Source organism: Rhinolophus sinicus, chromosome 1 (genome assembly GCF_057876585.1).
Source record: "Rhinolophus sinicus isolate RSI-liver-muscle chromosome 1, RSI-T2T, whole genome shotgun sequence".
NCBI lineage: Eukaryota > Metazoa > Chordata > Mammalia > Chiroptera > Rhinolophidae > Rhinolophus > Rhinolophus sinicus.
The window spans coordinates 161,063,777-161,089,236 of record NC_142501.1 but is presented as its reverse complement, the minus strand read 5'-3'; the positions used below and the strand labels follow the sequence as shown (position 1 = coordinate 161,089,236).

The following is a 25,460-nucleotide window of genomic DNA, read 5'->3' as shown; positions in this document are numbered from 1 at the left end:
TTGGGATTGTACCTAGCTGGGATACATTAATAGGCAAAATGCAAAAGCTCGGGCAAGAGGTGACAGGCTGACTTAAGACAGCAGTACATTGGGATGGAGGGAAACCATTAATGAAAATATTTAGTAAATCAAATTGGTGGATCGCGGTGAAGATGGGAGAGAAAAGTTAAGGATGTTTCCTAGGATTCTACATTGGGTGACCATTCATATGATTGCATGGTGGTACCATTTTCAAACTTCATTAATTAGTTAGTCAATTGTCTTCTTCCTTTATTCCCTGGAAACAATTTGGGGAAGGATTCTGCTTGCTTTGGCTTGAATCATATTGCCCATGCTGTAGCCAAGAAGTTGGGGGATTCTCTTGAGCTGCAGCTTTCACTAGAATCATCTGTTTATAGTACAGGCAGAAATTGTTCCCTCAAAGAAAAGAAGCATTATTCACACTTGTTTCCCCCCGGCCCCACCCCCCAAAAAAGGCAGACAAATAGATGGTCAATATGTAAAACAGATAAAACAGAGGCTTTCCAGTGGAGATCCCATCTATCTGGTCCCTTCTGTGTACCCCAGGTGACTTCTGAAGGATATATGAAGGCTCCATGAGGATCCTTGGAGTATCGCATTAAAATAATTAATTTTATTGATTGGGTAGCATGCCAGGTGCCTGCAAGTTCTTGACAAACTGAAGCACTAGATGTTTATTGTTGGTGATGGTGCTTATCTAGCAGAAAATTGCTGGAATATAAGGAAGTAGTCGAAAGAGTGATGCTGATGTTGATGGGGTTGGGGTGGAGATTCTGAATATTCAGTGATCAAGGAGCTTGAGACACAGAGCGTAGAAAGAGTAGCAGGAGGCACCTAGATGAACTTTGTCTACTGAGCCATTTTCTCTAGGACTAACTATCTATCATATGGCACACTATTTATAGTGGCGGAGATGTTCACCTTTGGCTAAGATAGTGGTATGGCCCTTGGTGTTATAGTCATTCTAGAGAAAGGAACAAAGGAGAGGTTGATGAGAAGATAGTTGAGTTGATGGGCCTGGAGAGGGAGAGAGGCAATGAGTGAAGCCACCTTTCTTGGACAAATATCCTTGTGGTAGACGGTATCTCAAAAAATATTAGAAATCAAGTGATGGGGATATAGGGAGAGAGAGGAAGAGGTATGAGTAAAAGAGAGAAGATGGAGAGGAGTGTAGTTCAGTAAAAGGTAGAATATATCACTGGAATACAGTCTGGAATTCCTGTTAGGAAGTCTGGGATGTAAAAATTAAAGATCATTTTGATTATTACTTGTTTAAAAGTTGTACTAATGAATATCAGGTGAATTACATTTAATTATTTTACTAACTATACCTCACTAAATAATTTAAATGTGACACTTTTCTTGAAAAGTTATGTAGCTATTAATATATAAAAGTGGGTAGTGAAATCAGTGAGATCGAATTTAATTGATTCTTTATCAAATAGTAATATTCTTAAATAAAAAGTTTCAAATCTTTGCCTTTTGAGCAAGTTGCTCAACAGTATTTCAGAAAACAAAGGAGCATAGTTATAAGGATCTTACAGATCCAGGTACTGGTACTACCAAAAGAAAAAAACATGGAGAGATCAGGTTTACTCAGATCAAATATTAATTTCTAATTTGGAAAAGACACAGGTGATCTCTAGAACATCAAGCACTTTTTTTTTACTGAGAAGGAACGAACCACTTCTATAATAATACAAATAAACATAAGTGTTTCAGAACAAATTGTACCTTCACAGTGCTGCTATTAAACCAATTTAGTCAAAAAGGCCTTACTTAAGCGAGAAGTGTTAGATACATCACTTCTTTAAAGAAATATTAGGTTGGTGCAAAAGTAATTGCGGTTTAAAAGGTTAAAAATAATTGCAAAGACCGCAATTACTTTTGCACCAACCTAATATTTTATTATGTTCTTTTTTTTTTTTTTCCCCATTAGTTTCAGGTATACAAAGCAACATAATAACATTCAGGTGTTCTTAGTTTTTATGTTAATTCAAAATTGTAATTTCTAACAAACATGAAAAATTCCTATGACATATGAAAAGCAGGTTATTCTTCCGTTGCAAACATTATCTACTATAATACTGCTTTTAAAAAATTGCTTAAGTGCTACTCTTTTTTATTGGAATAGCTTTTCAGTTGGGGTCTTTGGAGAAGGGGTTTGTTTTTATATCAGTGAAGATTTAATTTCTCAGCATTTGTATAGTGCCAACTACTTAAAAAGTATTATTTCTTTAATCTCAATCTCATTGCAAATGAGTAAAACAACAATCTATTTTTGGATGATATGATACGTAAAAGTATTGCTTTTGTTTTGCTTTCAGTGAGTCAATCCATTTGCTATATATGGCATAGAGAGCAACCCAGAGAGGAGAGATTATTTAAATTTAACCCGCATTCGACTGACCTTTTTATAATAAAATCCAGTATTCTTAACTCTGAATGTCACAATTATAATTCTTCAATGGATTGTGACGCATTTATTATTTAAAATTTAAAGGCCAACAGTGAACATCCCGTATATAAACCTGAGCTTCAGGACCAGCAAACCCCACTATTTGTCAGTGTTTAACATCCACAAAGGCTCTCCTTTCCACACTTCACTCTCTACTGCTAGTCAGCCTGTGAAAGTGGCAGGGATCACATGGCTCAAGTGAAAACGCCAGTGTCATCAGCCTTATCCTCCTGGGCATTGTTGTGATTCTTAATTTTGTGTCGCCTTTTATACTTTCATTTCTGGTTTGTCCTGTGAGAATTTCCTGTTTATGTGCCTGCTTGCCCTACACTGACTGTGAGCTACTTAAGAATACTACATATTCTTATCTTTATCTCTGATGCTAAATACAATGTCTGGAATATAATTCACCCTCCACAGATGTTTATTATATATGAATGAATAGCTAGGACTCTATATAGCTATAGGTATTTGAAGAAGCTTAAATCTGTGAGAATATCTCATCATCTGATTTATATATTTAGGTGTTTATGTCCCTCTTTAACATTTCCTAGTATATCTCCTCGAGGAAGAGTGTTTGTGTACCAAGGAGAAATGCTGTGGCAAGATGCCATTGAGGCAGGTTTACTATTCTGGGCTCCTGAAGTGACTTGTTTGGCTTTGTTGCTTACAAAGCCAAAGATAATTATTCATTATATGTCAGCTTAAACTCAAGATAGTTGGGAATGAGTGGCACTTCTTCAATGATGGAGGCCATTTTGACTCCCATTACAGAAGCTGGTATGGGGGTCGTGTTGCTAGGGAGAGAAATGGAAACAACACAGGTAGAAAACAAAGTAGCCTGAAGTCTTCTAAGTCCTGAGGGGCTTCACTCACTCACTCACTCACTCTTCCAGGTAACAAAGATGAAAGTCGTGCAATTGTTCTTCTGCAGTGGTAGACTCCTCTAATAGTTGAACGGTTCTGCCTAAATGGTTTGCATTTTTACCACATCTTTTCCCCTAGGAAAGGAAGGTATTTTGCATTCAATAATAGGGCCTAAGATTAATTGCAATCAACACAACGTGCTTAGTGTGCTAAACAACACCCCTGTGGGGGGGTGGGGAGAGGAAATACAGAACACTGTTAATATACTCATGAACAACACTAGTAAGTACACAAGCTCGGAGCACGCATGCATTAAGGGGTTGTGCAAAACTGCAACAGCAGTATTCTTCTGTCTCCAGAGCTGGTATAATTTGTTTTTGGACTGCTGGTGGTAAAAGCTAAAGCTGACCCACAAAAAGAAAATTAAAACCCAGAAACTTAAAATGTCAAATGTTCACCCAGTAAACATTAATACTTCTAGTTTACATTTTGATGTCTTCATTCTGTAGCCAAACGTAATGCTATCGCGAGAAGGGAGAATTAGAAAATAAATAAGACGGGATAATCGCAGAGCATCACAGTTTCTTTTATTTACCTTTCGCGATACAACCTATAGATGTTACATGTTATTTAAAAAAAGAAAAAAAACCCACCGAAGATGTCAGAAAACATTCCTTCGGTCACTTAACCTCACCTGGCGTCTCATTAGCCACCCAGACCAGTGCTCAGCTTTGCGGTCAGGCGGCCTCTGGCAAAGGTGTGGTAAACAGCGCCGAGTCCACGCACGAACACGGGATGAGGTGGGTTCGCCAATCTCTTTCCCGCCATGGATGTGTGGATGTGATTTTTTAATACTCCACTAGTTTTCCCAGCGCTGCTCCACATTCAAGCCGTGAAAAGAGAGTAGGAGGACAGCAACAGTAGAGGAGAAAACAGGAACGATCACTGGCCGCCGCGCGCGCACGCGCACCACTACCAAACACGGCGCCCAGGGGGAGGGGCCAAGGCGCGGCGCTGAAGCTCCGCCTTCTTCCCCTCACCCCACCCCTCGGCGCTGGGGAGTGACTGACTCCCGCCAGCCCCTCAACGTCAATCAACCCTTCTTCTCGCACTCTCTGCACCTTGTTATTAATCTCAATACCGATATCGCCCGGAGGCCTCTCCCCCGGCCTTCGGGGGTGTGAACGTGTGTGAGCCGGAGCGAAGACACCGAAAGCTGGCGTTTCTGTGTACCAGTCTCGGCCCCAGCAGCAGCAGGCGCAGCAGCAACCCCCGCAGCGGCGGCAGCCCCAGCGCCAGGAGGCCAAGGCCAAGGCCAGGCTCTGCGCGGCTCTCGGAAAGGTAGCCGCAGCTTCGGCGGCTGCGGGGGCGCAGCTTCCTCCGGCGGGGGCCTTCGCGTCGGCGACTGCGGCCCCGGGGCCTCTCCTGCGCTCCCAGGGTCACCGTCCCCGAAGCCCGGCAGCGCGGCCCTCGTCCCCCTCCCTGCCCCCGGTCGGTCTCCTATCTGCCTTCAGCCGCCCTCCTCACCGCCGCCTCTGCGGTTCCTCAGGCGGCCCGGCCCGGCCCGCCCGCCCCGCGTCCCCTCCGGCCGGTGCCTCTCCCCCCGGCGGGCTGCCTGCATGTCTTTGCTGCCCTCAGCCCCGCCGCCACCGCCGCCACCGCCTCCCCCGCCGCCGCAGCTCCAGCACCAGCCGCCCCGCCGCCGCCGCCGCCGTCGCCGCCCGGACCCCGGCGCGCTGAATGCAGGTGAGGAGGGGGCGCAGGCCCTTCGCGACCCCGGGCCCTGGTGCCCCGCGCGCGCGCCGCCCGCGAGTCGGCTTCCTTTCGGGGCGGGCGGGAGCGAGGCCAGCCCGTGGGTGTTTGTGTTTGTGTCTGCGGCCGCGGCTCCGGAGGGGAAGCATCTGTGGGGGCCTGGTGCGCGCGGGCGCGCGTGTTTGTGTGTTTCCCCTGCCGCGGGGAAATGGCTGCTGTTGCTCCTCCTGAGCCAGAGGAAGAGAATGAGGTAGAGTGTTTTTGTGCCTCTGAGTAGGATCAAGAGTGTGGGGGAAAGGAGCGCGTCCCCGGGGAAATGAGATTGGAAAAAGACGAATGTGCGTGTGGGTTGCGAGTTGGGAGTTTGGCGGGCGGGGAGGCGGCCCTGAGGACCCACAGCGAGTGGGTGTGTGTCGGGTGAGGGACTGACCCGAGTCTGTCAGAGGTGCCGAAGGTTCCGGGAGTGTGTGTGTGTGCGCGGCCGGGGGGGGGGGGTCTGCGCCCAGGGCCCGGGACTTTGGGGGCGGGATCCGTGTGTCCGGGACCCCCAAGTGGCGTGTTCCTCCCCCTTTGTGGTTGAGGCTCCGAAGCCTCGCAGGTGAGAGCTACTCCGCGGGGGTCGGGCCGGGAAGGGTGAGTGTGTGCGCGGTACCCGTACAGCAGCCAGGCCCGGAGGAGAGCTGCGGGTCCGGGCTGCGCCGCCGTTCTCCCGGCCGCGGCAGGAAGCGCGCCGGCCTGCAGCGAGGCCTAACCGCCTCCGCGCCAGCCCGTCCGCCTGCCTCCCACCGGCCTCCCGGGACGCCGCTTGAGACTCGCGGGCCCTGGGTACTGTCTTGGGCCTAGGCAGGTGAGGGTCGGAGGCGGGACGTGCCAATTGCAGCCGCCTCCGCGTCTCCTGAGAGGCGAAGGCATATTTTGGCGTTGTAACTGCAAGCCCTCCCCCTGGCAGGCTGTGGGACCCGAGGGAAAGTGAATCAAAGCAGTGAATCTAGGGAATACGCGGTGTCGAGATCCCTTCTTTTCATGTGTTTCTTAAGGCTCTGTGGAAGGACTAAATATTTTCATTTTTCATTGCAAATACTTTATGGGTGGTAAGATGTATGCTTTTTTTTTTTAAGATAAAAATTTCCTTTGAGGAGCAGGGGAGGAAATGGAAGCTGGCTTCCCTGTCTTGTGGTGTTGGTGGGATTGGATCGATTTTGTGCATTTGAAATTGTTTTATCCTGCCTCCTAGGGGGAAAGGCGTGTACTCGTGGAGCTGAGGAGGTCAGTGAGGAAGAGGAAGTTACTGGAGCTGTCATCCTCCTTAACTCTGCCGAGTGTTTAGGCTGTTTAGATGGATTTGTGTTCAGGCAGTTTAGCTGAGCTTTTCACACATTGGAGGCACAGTACTACATTTTAGGAAATGCTACCTTATTGCCTTCAGTTATCTTAATCGTCACTCAAGATTGTTGTGCACAAACACCTTTTCTCTCACAGTCTGCAAAACTTAGATCAAGCAACATCTATTGTCTACTCAGCGTGTGCTCCTGGAAAGCTATTTTGAGAGTAGTCTAAGTAAATGCAACCATAAAGAGAAATCTGCAAATAGGTGTACAGTGCATTCCAGCGTTAAGTATAAATGTCATTTGGATAATTATTTGTTAATTTACTTTATCTACTCCACCCTCTTCCATTTGCATACTTAGCTCATGTAGCTAAAACCCTATGGGTAAAGTCATATAGATTCCTTCCTTGAAGGCCATGCTCTGTATAATGGCCAGAGATTGGTCCTTTCTGAACCTGGTCTCACAAAGAAATGTTCCATGCTGTTCACTGAGAAGTGGGGGTAAGAACAGGAGAGATGGAGACCTGTTTTCTGTGACCACTGCTGGAAAAACAACACATAGTTCAGTGGAACAAGGACTTGTTTCACAGACCTCAGAACTCAGGCTGTGCCATTTTTATTAGCTGTTTGACCTTAGGCAAGGCACCTAATATCTATATCTCTGTTTTCTCATCTGCAACAAGGAGATAATACATTTATAGTATGGCTGTCAGGATAGAATGAGAAAACATGTTTGGCACATAGTAGATGCTTAGTTAAGTAGTTCCTCCTCCTGCATTCGTGGACATTGAAAACATTTATAAGTACAAATAATCATTTAATTACTGAGCAATGTTATGTAACTAAGTTAAAAATCAAGACAACAGAACATTTGAGAGTCCTTTGATATACATAAGGTATAAATAAACAACTTTCAATGTTGTATTTTAGAATTTTTTTTCTAGAAATGAGACTCATTGAAATACCTAGTGTAGTTTATAGGTAGAGACTACACAGCCATGCTTAATATTTTTTCATATTTTTGAGTGGACACATCTCAGTTTCATTACACTTTTTATGAGTTCTTGCTGTGCAACTCTGGAAAAAAATTATTAAGCTATGTGCACATATATATGTTCCAATACAATCAAGCATTAAAAAGGTTCAAAAAACTAGTTTACTTTATATAGGTCCACAAAGTATAAGTGATACAAAAATTGCTATGTAATTCTTTTAGCTTATGTTGACTGATTCTGGTAAACAAAATCTCTTGGAATATTTTCCTGAATGGAAGCAAAAATTGTCGACTTTCAATAATTTTCCATTTTTATTCTGCGTGGAGTAGTAAATGTTCTGTTCATTTAATTTTAACTGTGATGGAAAAAATAATGGTGTGGAGTTTAAGGCAACAGAAGTTAAATGATTTCTTTTTCTTTCTCTCTCTCTCTCTCTAATTTTTTTATTTTTATTGGTGAAGGCAGAGTGAAGAGAAGATAGGAGAAGTTTCATTGGCTTAAGTTTGTATGACAGTTTGTTTACTAATGCCAAGTTTCCCAGTTAGACCTTACTATCATTATTTATATCAGCAGTGTTAAGCTTTAAAAAAATAAACAAATAAATAAAACCTAGTAAAGCAATAAAATTTCAACAAATTTGTGAAGGATTTTTGTGAAGGATAGTAGGGACAACTTTATTAGAATGCAAAATATCACTGTTTTGTTATAGTGTGTTATAGGTAATGCGTCATTTACAACAAACAGAATTATCTGTCATATAGTTATATTTAAAGGAAGAATTATTACCTTAAAAATTATAAATGATAATTTTTGATTCTTTAGAAACAATTGAATAGAATTTTGCCCTTAACTAGGTATTTGGCAATTTTTACTAGACATTATAAATTATAGTATTTAAAACACTTCATACCGTTTGTTTTTTAATTTGGGAGAATTGAGGAAAACATTTCTGTAATATGAAAATAGATGATTCTGAACTAATATATTAAGATATGTAGACAGTGAAATTTACTGTTAACAGTGGAACTGCTTATGCCATCATTGTGTAAATTAAAGGAGTTACAACAAAATCAAGGTGGCAATTTAGATTTTAAAATGTAATGTTACTTAAATGGGCTTTTAAACAATCTTTCCAAAATATCCCCGTTAATGTCTTTAATTAGGAGGAATTGAAACACTTAAGACTTTGTGCATGTAGTACTTTGGGTAATACCAATTAGGGTAATAAATACACTCCAAAATTTCAGTGGCTTAACACGTGCAAGTTTGTATTTTGCTCATATAAGAGTGCAGTGCAGGTGCTCCTGGGTAGGAGGCTTGTGACTTTCCTCCATGTGGTAAGTGAGGGGCCCAGACTTCTTATATCTTATAGCTCCACATAAGGCCTCGGAGCCCTGCTTGCTTCTCACAGACCATTTCTTAAGAATCCACAGCCTTAAAATGACAAACATTTGCCCACATTTCATTGGTGAGAATTTGTCACAGTTCTATTTTAATGCAAGGGGTATGGGAATGTAGCCTTGGAGAGCGGACAGCTTGGGGCATTTCATGATGTTATTTTAGATGATAGCATATATTTATGAAATTATGTCTAAAAATGAATTATAATACTTAAAAATTGCTTTCCATTTTCAAAGAATAAAATTGGGGCGAGGGGAAAAGGAAAGAGAAAGGAAAGAGGAAGAACCTCAGGAGGAGGAGGAGAGAAGAAGGTTTCTTCTATGATGGGTTTGAATAACACCTGAACTTCAGCTATTTAAAGATACAAATTTTACAGAGAACATTACAAATGTACTTTATAACCATTAGTGGGTCTCTCCTTTACTATCCAGTTATTGATTGTCATTGTGGCCTACTGGATTCTTGCTGTTTGAGTTGTTTCTTTTTGTACTTTGAAATCAGTCGACTTTTGTTTTTTTATCATTGGGGTAACAATGATTAGTAAAGTTACATAGGTTTCAAGTGTACAATTCTGTAATACATCAGCTAAGTTTGAATTTCAGTTTCTGGGGTATAGTTTCATGGGAAACACATTTTTTGAATTTTCTTTTTCTGTTGTTGAGATAAGCATTATTATTATTATTACCTTATGCTCTAAAGAAATATCATTTACATGAACCTTACTGTGTTTTATTGTTTGCTGTTGCCGTTTTTTATAATTCTGAAGTCATTGTAATTAATATATGTGAGCCTTAACCCAGAAAGAACAATAAAATTATCAAGTAAACATCAAGTAAAGGCTTAATTATTAACTTGAGCTCATGTTTCATGATGAAACTACTACAACTTTCTTTGACTAACTGTACTAACACTGAACCTCTAATACATTAAATGCATTTTATCTCTGGACAACTTTAATTTTAATTGAATCACACCTTATCTTTCATTGCCTAGGATTCTTGTAATGTGAAACCTCAGCTCTGGTCCACCTATGCTTATTTTTATTCTGAAGAGTTTGGTTAGGGATCTCGGAAGTTTTATATATATATCTGTATTCCCCGAGAAGAAGATTTTTTAGTAGTCTAGTTAACTTCTCCATGGCAAATATTTTTAATATTTTACATTTAAAAATTAAACACGTTATTCAAGGGCCTATTCTGTACACAGTATTATACTCAGTTCTAAAGAGAAGTATGAAAGAAGTAGAAGAAACTCTTGTGAAACTTATAGCTTATGAGTAAGGGAGATAAAAAAAAAAAGTTATTTCAAACCAGTGAACAAACAAGTGCAGGTCACTCTACAGTGTTTCAGACATCCTGAGAGGGAGTAACAAAATGGAATGGTGGTAGATCAGGGATTACTTAGAGTTTAGAGGTTTCTTTTTTGATAACAGCTTTTTTTGAGATATAATTCACTTACCATAGAACTAGTCCATTTAAAATACATAACTCAGTAGTGTTTATTCACATTTGTGCCACCATCACTACAATTTTAGAACATTTTAATCACCTGAAATATAAATCCTGTATTCTTTGTTACCCGTCATTCTCCCATCCCCTTAGTTCTAGGCAATCACTGATCTACTTTCTGACTATATTTTTGCCTCTTCTGGGTATTTCATACAAATGGAATCTTAATATGATAAGTGATCTTTTATCACAGGCTTCTTTCACTTACCCTGTTTTCCAGGTTCATCCATGTTATGTGCTTCATTCTTACAGCTGCATAATATGTGATTGTATGGATAGGCCACATTTTGTTTATCTGTCCGCTGATGGACATTTGGGTTGTTTCTACTTTTTGGCTATTGTAAATAATTCTGCTCTGAACAATTGTGTAGTTTTTGAATGTATAGTTTTTATTTCTCTTGGGTCTATGCATAGGAGTATAATTGCTGGATCATATGGTGTTTCTATGTTTAAACTCTTGACAAACTTCCAGACTGTTTTTCAAAGCCGCCTCACCATTTCACATCTTCACCAACAGTGTGTGTGAGGGTGCTCCAGTTTCCCTACATCCTCGCCAACATTTGTTATCTGTCTTTCTGATCATACTTCCCCTAGTGGATGTTAAGTAGTATCTTATCTCATTGTGATTTTGATTTGCATTTCCCTAATGATGCTGAGTGTCTTTTCATTTCCTTATTGGCCATTTGTGTGTCTTTTTTTGAGATATATATTCATATTTTTTGCCCATTTTTAAATTGCTGTTTATCTTTTTGTTATTGAGTTGTAAGAGTCCTTTGTATATTATAGATACAAGTGCCTTATCACATATATGATTTGCACATATTTTCCCCCATTCAGTTAGCTGTCTTTTCACTTGGCTGATGGTGTCCTTTGAAGAATGAAAGTTTTTAATTTTGATGAAGTCTAATTTATTTTTTCTTCTGTTGCTTGTGCTTTTGGTGTCATATCTAAGAAACCATTTACTAATCTAAGGTCATAAAGATTTACCCTTCTGTTTTGTCCTAAGTGTTTTTATAGTTTTAGCTCTTACATTTAGATCTTTGATCTATTTTGAGTTAATTTCTGTTATGACCTGATGTAGGGAGTCGTAACATTATTCCTTTGCATGTGGATACCCAGTTGTCCCGGTACCATTTGTTGAAAAGACTATTCTTTCTCTATAGCATTGTCTTGTCACTCTTGTCGAAAATCAATTAACCTTAAATGTGAGGGTTTATTTCTGGACTTTCAGTTTTATTCCGTTTATCTATATGATTTTCCCTATGCCAGTATTGTCTTGACTATTGTAGCTTTCTAATTGAGAAGTGTAAGTCCTCCCAACTTTGTTCTTCTTTTTCAAGATTCTTTTATTTGGGGTCTGTTGTATTTCCATATGAATTTTAGGATTAGCTTGTTAATTTTTGCAAAGAAGCCAGCAAAATTGGGGTTTTGATAGGAATTGTGTTAAATCTGTAGACCAATTTGGGGAGCGTTGCCATCTTAACAACATTAAGTCTTCCTATTCATGAACATGGGATCTTTCCATTTATTTAGATCTTCTTTGATTTATTTCAACAATGTTTTGTAGTTTTCAGAGTATAAGCTTTACAATGCTTTTGTTGCATTTATTCCAAAATATTTTAGTCTTTTATTCTTGTAAATATTTCCCCCCATTTAGTGAGCTGTCTTTTCACTTTGCTGATGGTGTCCTTTGATGCTATGGTAAATGGTATTTCCTTAATTTCATTTTTGGGGTGTTCATTGCAAGTGTATAAAAACAATTTATTTTTGTGTATTGATTTTATATTTTGCAGCCTTGATGAACTTGTTTATTAGTTCGAATGGATTTTTAGTGGATTCTGTAGGATTTTCTGTATAACAAGAATCACGTTACCTGTAAATAAATGTAGTTTTACTTTTCTAATCTGGATACATTTTATTTCATTTTCTTGCCTAATTGCCCGTTAAAACCTCTAGTGCATTGTTGAAAAGAAGTGTCTAGAGCAGTATCCTTGTCTTGTTCCTGATCTTGGGAAAGCCTTCAGTCTTCACTGTTAAGTATGATGATAGTGGTGGGGTTTTCACAGAAGCCGTTTATCATGTTGAGGAAGTTCTCTTCTATTCCTAGCTTGAGTCTTATCATGAAGGGGTGTTAGGGTTGAGTTTTTATGGAAGTATGAAATATGGATTAGAAAATTGAAGATGCTGTGTGCAGTAAGGAGTGGCAATAGTAATGTTTAACTTGTTTGGAAAAGAGGGGCTAGCTTTTCCCCCTCCTTTTGTCTCTTACATCCCTACTCCTTTAATGCTCTCTTTAATCCATATGCACATATGGCAGGCACTTAATCCTTTACTGAATATTTTCTGAATAATTCAGATTTCTTGAGGAATGGAAAATATTGTTTCTTTTCAAAAAACATTTTTAAAACCAGTGGAGAATTTTTTGATCAGTTTGGTAATTAGGTTGGAGGGGGAAACACAGGAAGCAGAAACCATAAAGAAGTGCTAATCATAGAAATAAAAAGAAGGGAGCAAATCTTTGTGACATTGAGGGTATGGTTAATGAAGAATTCCATGTTTACTTTGAACCTGGCTGTCACCTTACTTTTTTTCCCCAAAATAATTCAACATCATTGGTTTTAGCTTTTTTAAGGTTTTTAAAAAATTTTGATAGCTTTCTTAGGAAATTTTGCTTTGCAAAGTAAGGTTATGTTTCACCACTTGATGTAGTGGTTACCCTTTGTTTAATTTTTGAAACATTAATTGTATTTTCATGCAGCCACATTCTGATTAGACAAATATTTTTATTTTTATTTTATTTCTGTCCTTCATGTTATAAGTCTCAGAAGTTAAATAACTTTGAGTTTAGCTAAGAATCTTCCTCTTAAGGCAGAATTGGAAAGTGGTAATAGAATTTTGGTTTTCTATTCTCTTTTGTGGAAGGACTGTTGGTTTTCATTAATTTTTCTCAGTCCACTTTAAAATCTCATTACAGAAAATAATTTATTTGTGATTTTTTTCCAAAGGAACAAGTAGTGCAGTTTATTGCGCGAGAGACTGGTCATTCATACCGAATAGACACCGAGTAATTTGGGGCTTTCATATTGTTTTCATTTATTAACAACAGAAATTGGTGACACAAAATAGAAGTTATAACACTTTATCTTCCTTACATTTGTCTTTTGCACAGAGAACCTCTCTGTAATCTTACAGTTTAGAATCTTATTTTTCTCTTCCCAAATTACTTAGATTCCTTAAATGAGTAACATAGATCAGAGTACATAATACCAGTTACAAATACTACCAAGAGAATAGACCTAAATGTAGTACATACCAATTTTAATGTCTCTGTACAAAGACTGTTGGGGCCTTTGCATTTTTGTTCATTACTGTCTGATCTTAATGTTTATATTTAAGCAAAACAAAACCAAAAACCTGACAGGGTACGTTCTGCTACGGGTTCATATTTAGTGTAGTCTTCTGCAGCATCTACATATAAATTTATGAAATAATATGTTCTGAATTACACACAATGATAGCCTTGATATAGTACAATAATTTTAATCACCAAAAGTATATCTATCACATTAGTATTAAGCATCTACTAGCTATAAGCTGCTATTTCAGGGTTCTGGGGACTAAAAAAAAAATTTAGAATATATAGTCTTTTCTACCAGGAAATGGAACTAATATTTATTGGACTACTGCGTACTAAGGACTGTGAAAAACACTCCCCTACCCTTTAAATGTGTAATCTAAATTAGTCTTCTCAAAAATCCGTTGATTTAGACAGCATGACTCTCATTCTATATGTAGTTAAGAATGTGAACTTTGGATCCTTCACTTTCCAGCTCTTGGGAAACACATTTAACTTCTCCATGCTTCAGTTTCCTCATCTGTAATAGGAAGATAATAGTCCTTACAGGGTTATTGAGAGGATTAAATGAAATAATACCCATAAAGTGCTTAGAATAGTACATGGCACATCCATAGTAAAAAACAAAACTGAACTAAGAAATTCCATATGTGTTGTCTATTATTGTTTCTTATTATTAGGAGACATACAAGTTAAATAATGTCTTAAATATTGATAAAGCCAGTGCTGGTTTTACCAATATTTAAAACAGGATGTTTGACTGCAAAATACTTACTTGTTACACTACTTACTTATAAGGGATGTAACCCCAGACAAATAGTTAACAAGTACAGAGTAATATGGGTTTGTAACCTGCAGGGATAAAGAAAGTTGTAGAAGTGGATCTCACCTTTATGGGGAGGAGAAGGAAGGAAAGGAAGAGTTTAGTGGATTATTGCAACATCCTGCCAGCTTATCTCCCAACATGCATTGCTGCGCCTTTAACTTCTTTTCCTTTGTGTGACTTGTCACCAGAGAAATCCTTGTAAAATTCATTGGACATTGCTTAAATTCCCTACATAAAATCCTTCAATGAAATAGTTACTATTTTTTTGGTTGCCTATTATGTGTAAGACCAGAACTGGCAAGTTTTTAATGTAAAGGACCAGATGTAGTATTTTGGCTTTTTGGGTCACATAAGATCTCTGTCCTATATTCTTTATGTTTGTGTTGTAGTTTTTTTCTTTTAACAATCCTATAAAGATGTAAAACCATTCATCACTGGCCAACCAAGCTATAGTTTGCTGAGCCCTGTGCTAGGAGATTTACACAAATTAACCTCCTGTTAGAATTCTGGCAAAATTGATATTATTCCCTATTTTATAGTTGAGGAAACTGAAGCTAAGAGAGGCAAATTTGATAAAGCCGTGTAACAAGTAAATGTCAGAGCTCGTATTCAGATTTAGGTCATTAGAATCCCTGAACCTGTGTACTTTGCAGGATATCCCACTGCCGCTTCCTGCTTTTAGAATAAAATGGAGATTTCATAGCATTGTATGTAAGGCCTCCTGATCTTGTCCTTGCGTACCTCTCCGGTTTTAGCATTTATTACTACTCCTTTCTCTTGAACAGATTCCCTAGTCTGGCTATACTGAGTGACTTATAGCCTGGTTTGTGCTTTGTATGTGCCTACAATACCTTATCTTTTAGGACCTCACTGACTTCTTTAATACTCGTAATTCACATCAGGGGCTCCCTACTCTGGGAAACCTTTCCTGACACTTCCAGTCTTTGCTTGACGCTCTATGTGCTGTTCTAGCATCCTGTGCATTCCCCTTTCATAACATTTACCACATTGTCTTGTGTTTACCTAATTTATTTATGTCTCTGCTTTTCCGTTAGACTGAGTTTTTAAGGGCAGAGATACCTCACCTTTAAAGACCTAGTTTGATACATAGTAGGGGTTTAACCCCTACTACATACCAAGTGTTTGGTATATATTACAGCCTTAGTAACTGTTTATTACATGAATGAATAATCAAATGGCGTGACAAGTGGTAGAAATTACATAAACAGGTATGTACCAGAAGAAAGACATGAGTCTAGATTCAAGGGTGAGAGGAAAATTGATGTAATTTCTGGTTAACTTCCAGAGTTTCAGTGGGAACAAGGCTGGCAAGGTAAATGGCGCGTGATGGTTATGGAGGGGTTCAGATGCCTGTGTAAGCGATTAAATTTTATCCTAGGTTCAATTCTAGAGCAGCAAGCGTTTGTTTGTTTTTTTTTCACCTCCGTAAATTGAGTTTTTCTTATTACTAATTACCTGAGTTTTATGTTATAACGTTTTAGATGACATTTTGTAGGGCATACCTATATAATAGTTTTGATTAATAGTTACTGCAAATGTATCTCTAGGATCTTATAATTATCAATACTATTTTTAAAGACATCGGAAACATTGAGTGGTTTTGAGCAGGTTGGTAGCAGTTTGAAAACAATTGTTTAAGAAGATTAATTTGGTTGAAGTATGCAGAATCTATTGAGATCAGAATGAGAGGAGGGAGGCTCTTAGAGTTAAAATCTGAAATATAAGTCAAGAAATAGATCTGTGTCAATGGATAGAAAAGAAAGCTTTTAAGTGACATTGGTGATTGAGTATGAAGACATCAGAGATGACTGAGAAATCAGGAAACAATTTAGGGAAGAAAATTATGAATTTTGTATTAGGCAACTTGATTAAAATTGGAATAATTTCCATTTTTGCCTGAATTCAGGGCCTAATTACTTTATGTCTGAATGATGAGAATACTATCCTCATGATTGGTTTCCTTTCCCGACTCTAATACCTGGGTGCTGGGTTTGGTTGTGGCTGGACGTTGATGCTGGGGACCTTTGTGCAGTCTGGAGAAGGCTATAGAGCCTTTTTTAGAATAATGATTTTAGTCCATGAAAGAAAATAAGATATATTGAAAACTAGAATATATAAAAACAAATTTTTGATATACTACTATATATGTGCCCCTTTATCAATGCATTCAAATAACAAGATCTAGCAGTGAGTCTAATAACTACCATAATTTTGAAGTGGTGAGATACCGGGGGTGCCAAAAAAATGGATACACATGACTTGCTTGCATCTTTTGTTATTGGTATATATTGAGTATTACAATTTTAATACGGTTTTTTCCTTTCTTAAAATGTGTAAACATTCTTTTGGCACCCTCTGTATATAGATGATATGTATATAGTGACATGTATATTTGAAGCAGTGATATTTGTAAATGGTATTTTGAGATATCTGTAACAATTATAATGTGATATAAAAATATAATTTGTGTTAGTGACAAATCAGTTACTGTTAATATTATGGTAGGTTGTCTAATATTATGGTAAGTAGGTCTAATTGAAAGCAGTACTACATTTTAATTGGAGATAAGTGAAAATACTGATATAATTCTTTTTCCTATACAAATTCATAGATTTTCTGATGTTTATGGACCCCAACTTAATAATCTTTGCTTGTATTGTCTCCTGGTTTAAATCTATTCTGTGTATTTTTGTTATAGTACTGTACTTTTATTGCAGATGGTAATTTTTTTCATATTTGCTTTTGGCAGTAATATGTGTTCTTTGTAAGAAAAATAAAATGATATTGAAGAGCATAATTTTCTGGTTATCCTATCTCATGGTGATCAAGACTGTTAGTATAATATATATAGTATCATTTTCTGTTGCTGGGCGATACATACTTACATAACTATATAAACACACATAAATAGAATCATACTGTTACACTGTTTTTTAAACTTACTTTTTCACTTAACATCATATTATGGCCATTTTTTCCCCATCAACATGCTTTAAAAAATTTATAGCATTGAAAAATTGAGATGTATGTCACATAACACAAAATTCACCATTTCGAAGTAATTTCACTGTTGTGAACACCACTACTATCTAATTCCAGAATATTTCCATCACCTTAAAAGAAAGCTCATAGCTATTAGCAGTTCCAATTTGCCCATTCCACTGGCAACCACCAATCTACTTTCTGTCTCTGTGGATTTGCCTATTCTAGGCATTTCATATGAACAGAATTATACAATATGTGACCTTCTGTGTATGGCTTCTTTCACCTTACGTAATGTTTTCAAGATTATTCCATGTTGTAACGTAATACTATTTCATTCCTTGTTGTGGCTGAATAATACGCCATTGCGTGGATAGACCACATTTTGTTCATCTGTTCATCAGCTGATGGACATTTGGGTTGTTTTCACTTTTTGGCTATTATAAAGCTGCTGTGAACATCCATGTACAAATTTTTCTGTGGACATATATTTTTACTTCTCGGGTATATAACTAGGAGTAGAATTACTGGTTCATATGGTAATTCTGTGTTTAACTTTTTGAGAAATTGACAGACTTTTCCATAACTGCATCATTTTAGATTTCCACACAATATGCTTTTTAATGGCTGAATTGTAATCCATTTTATTGATGTGCTGTAATTCAGTCCCCTTTTTATTGGCAATTGGTTTCCTTAGTTTTGGTGATTATCAACACTAATGCAGCAAAAAGTCTTGTATATACACCCTTGCACATTTTTTTAAAGGATAAGTTTCTAGAAGTAGACTTGCTGGATTAAAATGATTGCACATTTAAAATGTTGGTTTGTCTTTTCAGATTGCCCTTTAGAAATGTTGTGTAAAATTATATTACCACCAGTTGTGTAATGAATGCCTATTTCCCCAAATTCTTATTTACATTATTAATCTTTGCCATTCTGATACATAATAAAGAATATATATAGCATATCATATTTTTTAAATTTGCATTTATTTTATTAATAGAGGAGTTATATTTTTTATTATTTATTTATTTTTGGCCACTGTTTTTATTTTTTTGTCATTTGCCTCATTATGACCTTTACCCCCAATTTTTCTACTGGGGTGTTTACGTGTTTTTTTTATTGATTTGTAAAAGATGTTTATATTTTAGACACATTACCTTATTATCTATTATAAATACTACAGAGACTTTTTGCTCCAATTTCCTGTTTATTCTTTTGGTTTTATGACTACTCTTTTCTTATGGACTTAAAAATTTTCTGTATTGTTTAATTTGTCATTCTTTTTCTTTAGGTCTTTATCTAGCTTAGAAAAATTTTCTGTACTCCATTATGAGATGATTATTCTGCATTTTCTTCTAAAAATGTCTAAAATTAAACTTTTCATAGTTTATTAGAAGAAGCTTCGATTTTGTAGTTGAACTGACCCATGTTCAAATTCCATTCCAGTCACTTATTAGCTATGATAGTGTTGAATGTTTCACAACTTCTCTGCATTTCAACGTCCTCATCAGTAAAATGGCAATTAATAATATATAATTTATAATTTTAGTGAAATTAAATGTGATAATGCATGCAAATCGTCTAGCACAGTATCTGGACACAGACTGTGCATACAGCGCATGGTTTCGTCTCTCTCCCACTCATAAACTCTGTCTTCTGTCAGCCAACTTAAAAACATGATTCAAAAGATGAGGGCGGGAAAGTTTCAGGAAATAGAGGGTGGTCCTTGGTTTTCAATACCAGACACGCCATACAGGATGAGTACTGACTGAAAGGGGGATTGAAAATTGCTTTAGTAATTCAAAGTTATTTATGTTTAATGAGAACAGTTTTCATTGGAGTGATAAGAGAGACAGCCAGATTTCAATAGGATGAGGACTAATAAAGCCATATAACATACAGGAAGGGTGATATGTGCATAGGCAACATGTAGCCATCATTGCTTATAGTGTCTTTGAGATAATTGTAACTCTTCCTTTTTCTCATTGTTAGAATGCTAGTCACAGGCTAGGGGTAGTAATAGTAACATATATAGTGTGTTTGTATTGTGCGTATAACTTGTATACAAATTTAGTTCATTGTTCCTATTATTAGTTACGAATTACAGCACCTGTAGCACGTTTCACACTTAATTGTCAACCTGGTCAAGAACCGCTCCAGTTGCGTTTTCTTCTTCTTAGTAGCTCTTCTATGGAATTGATACACATTTCTTTATTAAATTACAATAGTTTGTAAGCAGTTATATATCCTTTGTGGAAAGCAACTTTAAATACATTTTAGAAAGAGGTGGGAAATAAATGTTTATAATATAGCAGTAGTCATTGTTTACATTTTTTTCATCTTTCATAGACTGTAAGGTTTCTAGTGCAGGTTTCACAGTTCTAATTAAAAGTAATAGATTTTTGATAAATGTTTGTAAAGCATTACATTTTCTTTTTCTCTTTTTGTAAAACCTCAAAATAAAGTTTTAAAAAATTGCTAATGAAAATATTTATTTAGTTCTTACTCAAATGGAGAAATAATAGACATGGATTATTTGCATCTGGGTTTTAGAAAATCATACCAAATTCTGTTCCTTGAATGGGTAACTGACTGTTGTTCCTAATATGTTGTAAGTATACTGTCCTCATTTTGTCAGCCTCAAAACCAGAAGAAGGAAATTCTGTATTGGTTAGCTAAGGAGGAAGGTAATAAGTTTAAGTAACAAAACAGGAAATTTGTTCCTCTGTGACCTTTGATGAGTTTGTGAAGTTGGCATTTTGACCACAGGATTGAAATTCAGAAGAGTTTTATATTTAGTTTGCTTTGTTGCTTTTGCAGTGTATCTACCTGCCAGGAAAAACTAGGAATCCAAGTTAAAGGCTCTGCTACCTTTGTGGGAAATGAACAATACTCTTCCTTCTGCTGACAAAATCTGGGTATCTGTATTTTACAATGGCTGGTTTTTTCTTTCACGTAGGGCCAAAGTATCCTTTTCCTGGAACCAAGCTTGATTCAAAGCCTTTGTAAGCTCTCTTTATCCTTGTAAGCAACTATTTTAGGAACTATTTTAAAGCTGACACCCCTTCCCTTCAAACCTTTTCCGCTCAGTACAAAGCACCACCTTCTTGGCAGTCATCTGTGAGGAGAGTGGGTGCTCTCATTAGGCATTTAGTCAGGCCAGAAAGTTAAGGATTAGCTCTATTGTTTAATGCTATCTGTTTTAGATCAATGTGAGTCAGAATTGACCCTGCCTTTTAAATTCCTTCATAATTAAGTTGCTGGCACCTTAGAACCCTTTCCTGGATGGAGCTTTTCTCTGTGCCTTATCAAGTTTTATCCCAGACAGAGTTTTGTTACTAAGGTTTTTCTGTTTTACGCCACTGTTTTTAATGGAGTCTTGTAGATTTAGGTATGGTTTTTACAAATTCTAAACCCTAGTTCTCAGGTAAAATAAAACTAGTTTTAACACCTTTTTTTGTATGTATTTCTGTGTACATCTAACACCGAAGCATTGTATTATTTGGTTCAAGTCTAACGTATGGGACAGCTGTTATAGTTAGTCTTAGACTTTCATTATCAGTCAACTTTGGATTCAAGACATAATTAAATTATTCTCCAAAGAAATAGAAAAGCTAAAATAATTAGAAAAGCTATTCATTATTCAAATGATTTATTAATTAAATCCTTAGTTTTTAAATACTTACCCAATTCACTTTCCTAGTAATAGAAACAGAAAAATTTCTTGAATTAATGTTTGTATTTTCTTGACACAATACAGCATTCTTAGTTAATACACAATATTTTGCTTACATAAACAAACTTAACACATTATATTTGTGAAATATTACTGCTTTGATTTTATAAATCACTAGAGAGGCAGGGCCTGAAATTGGAAGGTGGAAGAAAGAAACAGATACTTCTGTTTTGTATGAAGTGTTAGAATATAACTTCAGTTTTCTTTTTTCACATTTAAATAATTGGACTGAATCTAGTTTTTCTAGTGGATTTGTTACTTTTGAGTGATAGGAACGCTCATACTCTTGATAGGCTTATTTTTTAAACAATGTGGTATATCTAGATAATCTGTGACTTTTGAAACTTGTCTCATTTTGGGTCTGAACATATTCACGCTTGAATTTATAGCAGCCGAGATGTTTTCATTTCTGGTGATTCTGAAGAAACAGACTGTGCTGTGTATTCTTGTGTACTCATCTTTCACATTGCACAGACAATTGATTTAGGAGAATACTTTTCTTTGGGCAATACTTGTTATTGAGTTCCAATTTTAGGAGTATACTTGGCTGTGAACTTTCTGGTCTTAAGCTGTAGACATCTTTGTGAATATAATACTCCTGCTTTTGTCTTTTCCCCTCCCACTTAACTTTAGTGTGTTAACTATAGTGGAAAGGAGGGGAATTCAAAGGAGAATTTGAAGTATTCAGATACAGCGAGCGACCTTTGATGATCGTGTTAAGGAGAATGCAGACAATAGACAGATGATTGCACATTTATCCATGAACACATGCCAGATGTATTGGCTAGATCCTTCTTAACTACATAACAGCATCCTGAGTGCGTAAGAAGGTGGAAGCTTTGTTCTTCTGTGGCTTTATTCTTGCTTATCTTATAAGCAAGTATCTTATAGCTGCCCTCAGAGGGATGTGAGTGCTATTGGAGTTAGGTTGACAGAATTTGGAGGAGAAGAATACAAATAAAAAAATCCCAAACCATTGTTCTCGTTTATTTTGTTAGTGTCTGTGTTAGTAGCTGAAGTAGGAAACGAAAGAGAGGAACTGCTAGTGGGAGAATTCATTAGAGAAATGGGAACAGTTTCCCTCGTGTTGTCTCTAAGTTTGTTGAATAGTAAGCTGCATTGTAATGGGGGTTACATTTGTTGTTCCTGTGTCAGAAAAATGAACTGTTTTCTGAATGACTATGTACTCCATTCAGGTTACTTGGATTCAGGGTTTAGGGGGATGATAGTATGAGAGTTTGGGTGTTCTTGGGTCTGTAGCCAAACTGTCATCTATCCATGTGAGTACATCCTGCTAGAGTTATACTTGTCTCCTTGGGGTTTCTGAGGGGGCTACACATACGAAGATAAGTGAGAATGTATTACCAACTTATTAATATATTGGATTATGCTGTATAATATATGGGTTGTTTTAAAATCAAGACCTGTATGGACCTTCTCCACAAATACCTTGCTTCTAGGTCAGTTTTTAAAAAATATCAATTAGCATATGATACAGTTTGCTGAAACTATCAAAATTGTTTTCTTTCACTCAGCAAAATTATTTTGACGTTTATCCATGTCATGCGTATCAATAGGTCATTCCTTTTTGTTGCTGAGTAATATTTCATTGTTTGTGTTTACCACATTTTATTTATCTTTTAGCCTGTTGATAGACATTTGGGTTGTTTCCATTTTTTGGCTATTACACATAAAACTAAGAACATTTGGGGTCAATTGAGTCTTTGAGTGGACATATGGTTTCATTTTTCTTGGGTAAATGTCTAGGAGTAGGATGTCAGGGTCATATGATAGGTATATATTTTACTTTTTAAGAAACTGTGAAACTGTTTTTCAAAGCTTGCTGTTTTTCATTCTTATCTGCAGTATATGAGCGTTCCAGTTATTCCACATTATTGCCTGGTCAATCTGTTTTAATTGTAGTCATTCTCATAAGTGTGTAGTGGTATCTCATTGTGGTTTAATTTTCATTTCCCTCATGACTTGGAACATCTTATGTGCTCATTTGCATTTATCATTTTTGGTGAAGTATAAAAATGTTTTGTCCATTAAAATGTTTTTTTAATGAGTTTTGAGAGTTCTTTGTTTATGCTGGATATACATTCTGTATCACACATGTCATTTGCAAATGTTCTTTTCCAGTCTGTGGATTGTTTGTTTCATTTTCTTAATGTATTTCAAAGAACAAAAGTTCTTGATTTTGATGAAGTTCATCCTATCAAGTTTTTGTTTTATGGATCATGCTTTTGTTCTGTTATTTTCGATCTTTGCCAAACTCATGATCACTAAGATTTTCTACCATGTTTTCTTCTAGAAGTTTTATAATTTTACCTTTTACATTTGCAGTTACCTGTGCCTTTCTAAAATAGAGATAATGAAAACACCTATAACTTGGAGTAGTTGTGATTACTAAGTGAATTCATAATACATGTCAATGCATGTTACTGATTTTCAGTTAATTTTTTATATGGTGAACGTTTTTTAAACGTTGAAGTTCATTTGTTTGAATATGGCCATCTAATTGTTCCAGCACTACTTGTTAAAGATTTTCCTTTCCCTACTGAATTGCCTGGGCACCTCTGTTGAAAATATACACATGTGAATTTACTTCCAGACTCTCTGTTCTGTTCTCTTGAGCTATTTATCTTTAGGCTGATATCTCATTGCCATGATTACTGTAGCTTAATAGTAACTCTTGAAATCAGACAGTATACATACTTGTCTAATTTTATTTTTTGTTTTCAAAGCTGTTCTAAATCCTTGGTATGCCCACGTACATTTTAGAATAAGCTTGTCAATTTCTATAGAAACTACTGCTGGGATTTGATTGGGATTGCGTTGAATCTATAAGTCAATTTGGGGAAAATTAACATCTTAACAATGTTGAGTCTTCTATATGAATACGATGTATGTCTCCATTTATTTAACTCTTTTTTTTATAAGCAATGTATACTAGTTTTCAGTATACAAGTCTTGCATATCCTTTTTCATATTAATCCCTACGTATTATAATTTTTGATGCTATTACAAATGATATTTTTAAAATTTCAGTTTCTGATTGCTTGTTATTTGTATATAGAAATACAACAGATTTGGGGGATATATTTATCTTGTATCCTGCAATCTTGCTAAATTTACTCATTAGTTCTAGTAGCTTTTTTGTAGATTCTGTAGGATTTTCCACATATACACAGTCTTGTCTGAGAGTAAAGATGGATTTAATTTCTCCTTCCAATCTTAATGCTTTTTATATCTTTTTCTTGTCAGATTGCATGGACTAGAAACTTCAGTACAAAGTTGAATAAAAGTGAGAGCAGACATCTTTGCCTTGTTCCTGATCTTAACAGGAAAGCATTCATAATTTCATTGTTAAGTGTCATTATGTTAGCTATAGGTTTTTCAGAGATACCATTTATCAGGCTGAGTACATTCCCTTTTATTTTTTAAATGAGAGTGTTTTCTTTTTAAATAGGAATGGCTGTTGGATTTTTTCAGATGCTTTTTATGCATCTAATGAAATGATCATGCATATAATTTTAGTTTGGATATAGGTGGATTATATCAATTTTTAAAAAATTTTAAACAACTTTACATTCCTGGGATAATCATCACTTGATTTGACGTAGCATCCTTTTTACATATTACTAGATTTCGATTTGCTAAAATTTAAAAAAAAACATTGCATGTGATGTCTTTGGTTTTGGTATTAGGATAAAGTTCGCGTCAACTTTATGGAAGTGTCTGTGTAGAATCTGTATTGTTTCTTCCTTAAGGGCTAACGAAGGTTGAGAACTACTGGACTTTATATGATCTTTGTTTCCTTCTGTTTCTAAAATTTTAATTCTGTTCTCATATAATAGGAGGTGTACGTTCTTATAAATGAAGAACAACTCATTAGTCTTGCTACTTAATGAATGAACGGCGGTGGTGTGGGAAAAGTAAATAAGTTTTGCCGGGTACAGCACAGAGCAAGTTGATTTGAATTTTTCAGTGAAGCAGAATTGACTCCAAGGAATCGAGAATCTGTAGCAGAGGGGGAGGCAAGATTTCATATACTTACAGCGGTGTGCTAGAGGTGGCTTGTGCTGACTGGAGCCAGTTGTTGGTTTGTCAAGAATTTTGAAAGCTATTCAATACAACCTATTAAAGATTAAATTGTATAGCATAAAATTAAGTCATATTAGAAACAAAGATAAATACTCAAAACT

The 25,460-nt window shown here is 36.7% G+C and overlaps 1 protein-coding gene across 3 annotated transcripts in view; it reads left to right on the top strand.

Annotated features, from left to right (window-relative positions):
- Positions 1-4,418: 4,418 nt before the first annotated feature.
- CNOT6L (CCR4-NOT transcription complex subunit 6 like) overlaps positions 4,419-25,460 on the top strand; it is a 99,025-nt gene continuing 77,983 nt past the window's right edge. The window contains exon 1 of one of the 3 annotated variants that reach the window (XM_074324421.2): positions 4,419-5,092. Coding sequence is in view for 1 of the 3 variants with exons in the window: in XM_019720244.3 (XP_019575803.1) it covers positions 5,344-5,348 (5 nt within the window). In the remaining 2 variants the exon portion in view is untranslated. Of the gene's footprint in view, positions 5,093-5,209; positions 5,349-5,677; positions 5,697-25,460 lie in introns of those variants that run through there. The other 2 variants (XM_019720244.3, XM_074324423.2) reach the window with 2 other exon arrangements.